Here is a 10,591-nt window from a genome sequence, read left to right as displayed (position 1 = left end):
CCTCAACCCAAAATAGCTTCAGGCTCAAGGAAGGGCCAGAAGAGGAGGTGAGTGGTCTCTGAAGAGAAACTCATTGTTGAGGGCAGATGCCTCCTCCTAGTCTTAGGAGATGGGGGAGGTCCTGCTGGGGTGCGGCCAACAATTTTTCCTTCTCCAGGGTGTGCCTTGTGCTTGGGCCGTACAGGCTGCTGTCCTTCAGGTGGACTCTGCAGGGGGTCCCCCTCCCCCTTGCCGGACGGAAACTTCGTGGCTTTGGAACCCGGCCTGAGGTCCTCTTCTCAGTGGCCTAGACACCCCAGGCTCGCAGCTGCAGTGACACTCTGGGCCCGTGTGTAGGTCCTGGGCATTGTGACCTCAGCTGTTCCACCCACAGAGAGGTGGTGGTCCTGCCTGACCTCAGCCTGTAAGCTGCCTAGGACAGTGGCCTGGTCACGGGGGCCCGTCGAGGGGAGGTTGGGAAGTGGAAGAACACTCTGGCCTCCTCCATCATGTCGGCCAAGAGGGTGGAACCGAAGAAGACAAGCCTGGTAAAGGGGAAACGCTGAGCGCCCACTGGGTAGAGGCGGGGGTGGGGGTACAGAGAGTCCCCAGCACACCCTCGGCTTTTCCTTCTCCCTCTGAGCATGAGGTAGCTAGCCTCTCAGCCTGGAAGGATGGTGGGGAATGGACCCCGGGCCTTGAGGTGGCAAGGACTCCCCGCTAGGACGAGGAGCACTGAAATGGGCCACCCCAACTCCAGCCACTCTGGAAGCCATGACCCCAGCCAGGCCTACCTCTGACCCACATGTTTAAGGCATAGAAGAAGCTCATTAAATAAAGGTAATTATCACCCACAATTTAAAGATTAAGAAATAAAGGCTCCGGAGAGACTAAGTAACTTGCCTAAGTTAACACAACCAGTGAGGAGGATGGCTGAGAGGAGGATTCCAGTCTATCTGTCTACCTCCAAAGTCAGTGTTCCCGAAAAACTACTTAGCCAGCTTCCTTCAGTTATCTCAAAGTGCTCTTGCCGGCCCCCCCAGCAAGAAGAGGGCAGCCTGCTGAACAGGCAGGTTTTAACATGACAAAATGTGAGTTGTCTTGGCTCAGGGGCTGGGGGTGTGTGGGCCTGATCTTAAGTGCAGTTGGACAGGCAGGGTTGAGTTGGGGGGAGTCCTCCCCAATTTTTTCCAGTCCTCCCCCAGCTTCCCTAGTCCTCCTCAAGCCTGATGCCTGGCAGCCTGAATCCCACCTTCCCTCTCTGCAGAGCAAGAACTACAAGGCAGTTTGCCTGGAATTGAAGCCGGAGCCGATCAAAGTAAGAAGCTTTTTTGATGCCATCCTGGCAGCCAGGCCTGAGAGCCCTGGGAAGGTGACTTGGAGCCAGGGGTCATTCGCCTATCCTGGTGGCCAAGACTTGTTCCAGGTGTTGGCAGATACATGAGAGAGAGAGTGAGAGAGAGCACTCTGCTGTCATAGAACAAAGCAGATGCATAAATAAATGAGGAAAAATTCAGTAGTGTTACCTATGATAAAGGGGATTGAAATAGGAAGCCAAAACTGGGTGGTTACTGTAGGTCTGGGGGGCTGTCAGAAAGGCCTTCCTCAGCCTGGAGAGGACAAGGCTCCGGCCGCTGGAGGGCCAAGGATGCGCGCCAGGGCTGGAGGAAGCCACACACCCAGAGGCCCTGGGGCGGGAATGAGCATGACTGCTAAGGGCATGGAAAGCTGAGGCCCAGCGGGCCAGGAAGGGAGTGGAATGAGATGGGCTCAGACAAAGGAGAAAGACTGAGGGAACGCTGCTGCTGGTGGGGCCAGGCCACCAGCTCTCACCTCTGCCCAGGCCAGAAGCGAGGAGCCGAACCTACGGGGGATCTCCCTTGCCTCTTCTGCCCACAATGGCTATTTCCAATATTCTGTGTTTCTGTTTTCAACCGACAGACATATGACTACAAAGGAGCTAAACAAGAAGGGCCATTTACCAAACCAGGAGGGACAAAGGAGCTAAAGGTAGGTGTGGGGACGCTGGAGGCAGCAGGTTGGACCAACCCAGTGAACAGGTGGAGCTGACGGAGCAACGTATGGGGCAGATAAACTGCTGGTCCCTGCAGTTCTGCTCAGGCCCCTGCGACTTCACGCCTTCTGCTTCTACTTTAAAATTATTTCTGGCTTACAGAATATTTTCCCAAAAAATGGTACAGTGAGTTCTAGTATACTCTTCCCCCAGATTTCCAAATGTTTTATCATGTTATTTTCTCTTTTTATCATATTTATATATGTGTATATACACACACACACACACACACACACACACACTATATATATATCCTGAACCATTTGCAAGCATGTGGTTCTCCGAAATTTCAGTATACATTTCCTCAAAACAAGATCACTCTCTTACACAGCCATAGTACAATCATCCAGACATCAAAGTCAGGAGATTCATGTTGATACAGTTCTCATCTACAGCCCTTAATCTGATTCCCCCAGTTATCCTGCCAATGTCTTTCATAACAAAAGAGGAGATAAATTTTTTGGTTTGGGATCCAATTCAGAATCACACCTGGCTTCCAGTTTCCAAGTCTTTTTTCATCTGGAACAGTTCTTCGACCTTGTATTCTGCGACACTGTCAGTTTTGAGGATTACAAATCATTTGTTTTGTAGAATGGCCTCAGTCCAGGTTGTCTGATGCTTCCTCGCCATTAGACTTAAACCCTGCGATTTTGGTGGTGACACCACAGCAGGGAGTGTGTGGCCTTTTCACAGTGCATCAACATCCGGAGGTACAGTGCGTGCCACCGTACTATTTTCTTAACAGCATCCTTTCTTTCCTCCCTCCTGGCAATGATCTTCTGCTCCTTATGCCCCAGGATCTTATCTTTCCTTCTTTTGACTGTTTCCCTTCCATCCAAGACACTTCTTTACTCCTCTGTTTTATTTCCTCAGAATGAACTCAGGGAAGTGCGGGAAGAGCTGAAGGAAAAAATGGAGGAGATAAAACAGGTAACAGGATGAGACTTGACCTCTCATGGAGTTAAAGGGTAGTTCCCAGGAAAATGCAACACCTAACTTTGAATAGTGAAGGAATTCGAAAATTGCATGTAAGAGCAATCCCATTAACTAAGCCCAAATTCCCTAGAGTGCTTGTGTCAGGCAGCTTAGGTTATTTGTCTCTTTCATGTCTGAGGCTTAAATCCAATTTTGGAATGATAAGGGCTCTCTAAGGTGTCTCATTGATTAGGATGGGGAGATACAATCTTAGTAACAGAGTGAGAGGGGATGACTTGGAATTTGGAGGCCATCAGGGGCCAATTTCTCCTCCCCTGAGCAAGCTGCAGACCAAGAACTCTTGTTTCTCTGATGAAATCACCTATAGTATATTTGTGAACAAAGAAAATACTCAAGCAAGAGTGTGTAATTGGAGCTGTGATTTGGGTTCCACGTGGCAGCCTTACAATGGCCAGATCCAAGTTATGCCCCGGCTGCTGCTGGTGGTGACTTGGTGGTACATGCATTTACCCTTCACAGACTCTTAGGAAGAAGTGGCTTAAATAAGTCATTATTAGAACATTCCTTAAACTTTATCAGCTCATTCCAGGGGAGCAGATACAGCACTTACCTTAAAACTCTCAAAAGACAACTCCACATTCAGTAATGTGCTGCGTGCCTTTCTTCCTCACTAGATAAAGGATGTAATGGACAAGGATTTTGATAAACTCCAGGAATTTGTGGAGATTATGAAGGTAAGTACTTACTGAATGACCTCCATGGGCCAGTACCGTACCAGGAATCATGGAAGGAGAAGCCAGAGCCTGATCTGAAAGTGCTTACAATCTAGTAAGAGACTCAAACTCTATTGCATAAATAACAGGTAGGTATCAGAATCCGCCTGCTAATGCTGGAGCCAAGGAGATGAGGGTTTGATCCCTGGGTCAGGAAGATCTCCTGGAGGAGGAAATGGCAACCCACTCCAGTATCCTTGCCAGGATAATCTCATGGACAGAGGAACCTGGCGGGCTACAGTCTATGGGAGTCTCAAAGAGTCAGATGCAACTGAGCACACAGGAGCCATGCAAGTACAAAGTTAAATGATGACCAGTTGTCACTTAAGTAGGAGTTTAAAGACATGAGAAGTGAATGTGGACTGGGGTGACCAGAAAGTCATTTTAGAGAAAGTGAGTCTTTTTCTTTCTTCAATATTTATTTATTTGACCGTGTCGGGTCTTCTTTGTGGCACACAGTATCTTTTTAGTTGTGGCACGTGAACTCTTAGTTGGGGCATGTGGGATCTAGTGCTCTGACCATGGATTGAACCTGGGCCCCTGCATTGGGAGCGCAGTGTAATAGCCATTGGTTCACCAGGGAAGTGCCCTAGGGAAAGTGGGTGGTACGGTGAGTCTAAAAGTTTGAAAGTTAAATGCAAATCTATCCAAGAGTCCAATAAGGTTATTTTTGAATTCAGTAATTACTGAAAAGATTATCTAGTTTCTAGAATAGCAGTTTTCAAATTTTGAGTTTCAGAATCAGTGGGAGCACTAATATTAAGAAACAGAGCTCAGGTCCTTGCAGCCTGGGCTTTTATTCATGTTCCCCAGGAGAACAACCAATGTAAAAGTATAAATAGGCAAACACATTTACCTATAAATTTTTCAAGAGTTGTAAAGAGGCATCACCCTTACCAGATATTAAAATTCATAATGAAGTCACAATAATCAAACGAAGGTGGTACAGCCCAAGGATAAGCAGACAAATTAAGTAAAGCAGCATGCTGCTGCTGCTAAGTCATTTCAGTCGTGTCCGACTCTGTGCGACCCCAGAGACGGCAGCCCACCAGGCTTCCCTGTCCCTGGGATTCTCCAGGCAAGAACACTGGACTGGGTTGCCATTTCCTTGTCCAATGCAAGAAAGTGAAAAGTGAAAGTGAAGTCGCTCAGTCATGTCTGACTCACAGCAACTCCATGAACTGCAGCCCACCAGGCTCCTCCACCCATGGAATTCTCCAGGCAAGAGTACCAGAGTGGGGTGCCATTGCCTTCTCCGCCAAGCTGGGGCACCATTGCTCAAAATGCTGTTACATGATTAAGATGGTTGCTTCTGATGAGAACCAGGTCCTTAGCACTTCAGCAGTAGTTGTTAACATTGGCCACACGCTGGAATCACCTGTACTGTGGTTTTGAGCTGCCTCTCTTTACCGCTGGCTGCACCCCATAGCAGTTAAATCAGAGGTCTGGGCATTGGTAATTTTTAAAGATCCTCAGTTGATTCAATTATATGCTCACAGTTGGGCACCACAGCTCTATAAAATTTAAAATACAATAAAGATGATTTTTAAAATTATCAGTGAGAAGGACAAGATTATCAATATTAAGAATATTTATACGATGAAATATTCAACTATAAAAAATAATGAAGTAATGTCATTTGCAACAACATGGATGGACCTAGAAATTGTCATACTTAGTGAAGTAAGTCAGAGAGAGAAACAAATGTCATGTTACTTATACGTGAAATCCTAAAAAATGCTACAAATGAACTTTCTTACAAAACAAAAACACAGCCACAGATGAAGGAAATAAACTTATGATTACTGGGGGGAGGGGAAGGGGAGGCGGGGTAAATTGGGAGACTGGGGTTGACACATACATACTACAATATATAAAACAGACAACAATAAGAAACTATTGTATAGCATGAGGAGCTCTTCTCAATGTAATGACCTACATGGGAAAAGGATTTTAAAAAGTGTGGATATATGTTTATCTGATTCACTTTGCTGTATTGCAGAAACTTTAATACAACACTGTAAATCAACTATACTCCAATAAAAATTAAACAAAAAGAAGAATATTGCCTGATTATATAAGGGGAAAACTTAACTCAGTTAACACTATAAACTGAAATAGTCTATAACATGAATTAAAAAAAAATAAGAAATTGTATATATTTTACTGGATGGTCTAAATATAATTACAATGAAAGAAATCATAAAAGAAATACTGATATGTTTAACAATACAAAAAATTTAAAAATCATAACAGAAAAGCACCATACACATAATTAGAAAGTAAAGAACAGTTTGAAGGAAATAATTTTCCACAAATATGATCAACATAGACAAAAGGTTTTTATCTATAACATATAAAACTCACACAAATCATTAACAATCAAATAGGAAAATGGGGAAAGGGTGTATGTGAACAATCCACAGATAAGAATATTACTAAAAAAAAAAAAAAAAAAGAATATTACTAAAAAGCAATAAATACAAAGTTTTACCTAATGAATAAACAAATAAACACAAATGAAAACAACTTAGGTAATTGCCACATTCAAATAAACCAAGTTTTAATCTATGACAATTACAAATCAAGATAGGAATGCTCTTTACAGCTGATCAGAGTACAAGTTTGTACAAAACTGAAAAGGAATTTAGACAATAGGTATCAAAAATATCAAAACCCCATGACTTATCAACTCTTTGACTTCTCAGAATTTAACCTATGAGAATAATCAGAAATGCCTGCATGGGTACATATAAAAAGATGTTCATCACAGGATTATTTATAACAGCAAAAAATTGTCAACAGCCACAATTTTCAATAGTAGAGGAACAGTCAAATAAATTATGATATATCTATTAACATATAATGAAAATTAACTATAGGAGACAGTGTTTAGAAAGAATGCTTATAATGAGAATTTTAAAAAGCAAGATACAAGCAATAATGTACCGGCTGATCACAACTAGATGAAAAAAAAATAGGTAAGTAATTATATAGAAAAAAGACTGGAAAGAAATCTACCAAAAGGGTTAATTGCTGTTATCACTAGATGATGAGATTAATTTTCCCTTTTATATTCCTCTGTATTGTCCGATTTTTCTGCAAAAGGTTGTGCTATTTCTGTATTAAAATGCAAACACAGTAAGTGTTTTGTTAGTGGGTAGGGCTGGGTATCACAGGGCACAAAGGAGGCTATTTTGGGCACGGGAGCAGCTTGCACACAGCATGGAAGCAGGAGGAATGAGAAGCTTATCACGGTCAGTGGGGAGATCAGTCATATAAGTGGGATCATTGGGGGAAACTGTGAGAAATAAAACGGAGTGGGCACAAAGGCGATGGATAATGAAGGCTTTTGAAAGACGGGCAGACAGGTTGGGACTTGGTTGTGTAAGCGGTAAGAAGCCTCTGGAGATTCTTAATCAAAGAACACGCTAGGAACAGCACTTCAGAAAGCTGAGTTGGCAGCTGCTTGCAAGGTGGCTGGGGCGGGGTGAGGGTGGGGGCACCAGGAAGCAGGTGGGGTCGTCTGGAGCAAGAATATCAAACAGGAAGCCGCATCCCGGCTCAAGGTGAAGAAGGCTGGACCCAGTGTAGGAACAGAAGGAAAAGGGTCAATCCGAACGATGCAGTGAAGGGAAAATAGCATGCTTGGTGACTGATTCAGTAGAAAGAATATAAGTGAGGCAAGCGTCCATGATGACACCAGTTTTAATCTGGATGGCTAGAAGAAAGAGATGACAGTCACAAAGACAGTAGGGAAAGAGCAAATTTAGAAGAGAACATGATGGAGATCAGTTTGAAGTATGAGTTTGAAGTGATGGTGAGACTTCTAAGAAAGTGAAATGTATTAACTCTTGCCGGTGCCAGCCGGCAAAGTCGATCAGGTCCCGAGAACGTGCACCGCGCGGCTGAGAAAGAAAACTACAGCAAGAGACTACAACAAAGATGGGGTCGAGAGGTTCAGACACAAAGGGAAGCGGTCTGACACCGACTTTATTCAGCATCTTATATTTATACAGGAGAGCATGAGAAAGACAAGACAGTTGACATTTTTTCTTGGTTGACCTATACATCTTACAAACAGTCACAAGAAATCTTGAGAGCATGGGAATGGCACCCTGTTATTATTTCTTACACCAGATAACATTTCTCTGTGCGTGAGAAGTTTGCACAGAACTCCAGGTGTCTGCAGTAAATAAGCGCCTAATCTCTGGGGTGGCGGGACAGAGAGCTATGTTTGCAAGCAAACCCTCAAGGACTGAGGCAGCTCCCAGAGCTGTATCCTTTGGACAAAGGACCCCATTCTCATGGGCAGCTCCCCGCAAACTCTGATGTTTTGGACCCAGGGGAGAATTTTAAATATATTTATTTATTTGACTGTGCCAGGTCTTATTTGTGGCACACGTCTTGGCTGTAGCATATGGGATCTAGTTCCCCGACCAGGGATGGAACCTGGGCCTCCTGCATCGGGAGTTCAGGATCTTCCTTGGACCCAGGGGGCATTTTGACTTCAAAGATATTTTGACTTTACTTATGAATACAAATATCTTATTCAAAATTTATACAAACACTTAAGTGCTTTTCAAAAAGATCTTTTTGGGAAATCATTTCCATCCTGACAGTAATTCCTTGATTAATTTTCTACCCCAGATCAATAAACTCTTCCCAAATCTTTCATTTTTTTATTATTAAAGTGATTCTCCTGGAAGCGAATTTTTTTTTTAATATTTTGTGATATTCAATCCAACCCTATTTTTGTCCTCAACAGATATTATCAGTAATAACATCAGCCATCTTAGAGTTTCTTTGTGACCACTATTTCTCTCCAATTTTTCCAGGTCAAATTTTATAGCTTTAAACTTTACCAAGAAGACTTTATTATTATTTCAGTTCTTAACAATACATGTGAGGAGCCATTTGCACTATTATCTGTTTTGCATTGACCATTTCTGCCAGGAATTGAGTAAGAGATGTAACAAACACATATCCAGGATCTGTGTACATGGCAGGGGTCAAACCATTGGCGTCAGACGTGTCTTTAGGGGTCATAAGATTTGTTTTCTTGGTTCCATGATTTTATAGGCATTGAACCAAAGCAGATAGGGTTTCATTCAGGTGTGAAGTGAAGTGAAGTCGCTCAGTCATGTCTGACTCTTTGCGACCCCATAGACTGTAGCCTACCAGGCTCCTCTGTCCACGAGATTTTCCAGGCAATAGTACTGGAGTGGATTGCCATTTCCTTCTCCAGTTCATTCAGGTGTAAGATCAGGTAAAACAGATCCTGGCCTTTAACTCACTTGGAGACTTTGAACCAGCCCCTAAGGACTCTGCCTGTGCTTCAGCTTCCTCGTAGAATGGGGAAAGAGACAAGGAGGGGTGGGTGGCATGTGTCATGAACATTCTGTGAGCTACCTCACCCAGGGCCAGTGAGGATTCTTGAGGAAGTAATATGGGAGGTGGCCTCAGTGGTTCACAGAGTGAAGCAGGAGAAAGGGATTTCAGAAGCCCTTCATGATGATGATTCTAGCTTTGACTTCTCTTTTGGAAGGAAATGCAAAAGGATATGGATGAGAAGATGGATGTTTTAATAAATATACAGAAGAACAGCAAGTTGTAAGTACAACCTGCCCCCATCTCTCCTCATCCCTAAAGAGTCTCCTTCCTTTTCTTTGCCAAATGTCCCTGAAGTTCAGAGGACTCCCAGAGCCTTCAAGGAGCTGTCTTAGTTTCTCTTGCCCCCAGTGGCTTTGGAGTCAAGACCCTCCATGGCCACCCATGCTACTGGTGAGTTCCTTTCATGTTGAAAATTATTCTCCCCAATTCTGCCCCTTCCTGACTCCCCAGTCCCCTTAGGAGAGGACTGAAGATGCAGCAAGAACTCAGGCTGATAGGAAAGACAGACACAGAGCCACAGCTCCGGCTCAGGAAAATGGATGGGGCTGGTGGAGCACCGCTCTCCCTTCACAAAAAGATGGTGGCACTGCAACAACCAAAAGACCCAATGGATCCCCTTCACCAGTGTGACTCCTGCTTTGTAAGTGAAGCCCTCCCCACCCTGCTGCAGTGTTAAAGCCCCTGGTCTCCTGTTCCCCTCTACCTCCCCTGGGCTCTCTCCCCGGGTTCCACTCCTCTCCCGACCTGGGGATGCCTCCCTAGTCTTGAATCCACTCTGGGGTCTTGCCCTCTAGGACTGGGGAGATTCTGAAACCATGACTAAGTAGGACTCAACCCTGGATGCGCCCACTCCCAAGTGCAACTATATTGTTCTGTCCTCTCCTATAGCAAGACCCGATGAGGTGCCCAGCAGCCTGGCCATCTTGGACCAGGGAAAAATGATCTTTCTTGTGCCGTTTCTGTCCTCCACAGGAGAAATGTTTGTTGTGTACCCCACAGAACAACTACGATCGGGGGTAGGTAGATCCCTGCAAGCCCCTTGTCTCAATCGGGTGCCCAGTCATCCCAAAGGCGGTGCTCCAGGGCGCATTCCCATCAACCCCAGCCTGTGCAGGCTCCGCCCCCACCGCATCCGCCCGGCCTTAGAGGGCGTGGCACTTCGAGAAAGGAGGACTTGCTTAGCCCAGCCTGGGGGCTGCCCAGAGGCCTCTGTGAAGGGCAGGGTGCCTTGCCAGCTGCCCAGCTGACCTCGCTTCAGGCTCCTGACTTTCTCCCCATATAACAGAAAACTTCCATACCACGCCTGGGCATCCTTCTCACCCTTGGCGTCTGGACCTGCTTTCTGATTTACCTGTACTTCAACTCCTGTGTGACCGAGGACATAGTTCCAACTTAATGCTGCCTCAGGACCCATCAGCGGCTTGGGTTCAGCCTC

The 10,591-nt window shown here is 44.9% G+C and overlaps 1 protein-coding gene across 1 annotated transcript; it reads left to right on the top strand.

Annotated features, from left to right (window-relative positions):
• The first annotated feature begins 488 nt into the window (after positions 1–488).
• On the top strand, positions 489–10,176 carry TEX35 (testis expressed 35). The gene is made up of 8 exons (XM_005909865.3): positions 489–527; positions 1,247–1,297; positions 1,921–1,989; positions 2,927–2,983; positions 3,664–3,723; positions 9,311–9,375; positions 9,607–9,796; positions 10,129–10,176. Exons 1-8 carry the CDS (start codon positions 489–491, stop codon positions 10,174–10,176), a joined length of 579 nt encoding a protein of 192 aa, XP_005909927.2.
• The last annotated feature ends 415 nt before the right edge of the window (positions 10,177–10,591 follow it).

The sequence above is a fragment of the Bos mutus genome, chromosome 16 (genome assembly GCF_027580195.1).
Source record: "Bos mutus isolate GX-2022 chromosome 16, NWIPB_WYAK_1.1, whole genome shotgun sequence".
Classification (NCBI taxonomy): Eukaryota; Metazoa; Chordata; class Mammalia; order Artiodactyla; family Bovidae; genus Bos; species Bos mutus.
The sequence above is the reverse complement of the archived record's forward strand: the minus strand, read 5'-3'. Positions and strand labels throughout refer to the sequence as shown.

Bases quoted from the DNA above. Each gene is read 5' to 3' on its own strand.
- TEX35 (XM_005909865.3), top strand. From the start codon at position 489: ATGTCGGCCAAGAGGGTGGAACCGAAGAAGACAAGCCTG. The intron at 528-1,246 runs GTAAAGGGGAAA...CCCTCTCTGCAG, and splicing joins AACCGAAGAAGACAAGCCTG to AGCAAGAACTACAAGGCAGT. The intron at 9,797-10,128 runs GTAAGTGAAGCC...TGTCCTCCACAG, and splicing joins ACCAGTGTGACTCCTGCTTT to GAGAAATGTTTGTTGTGTAC.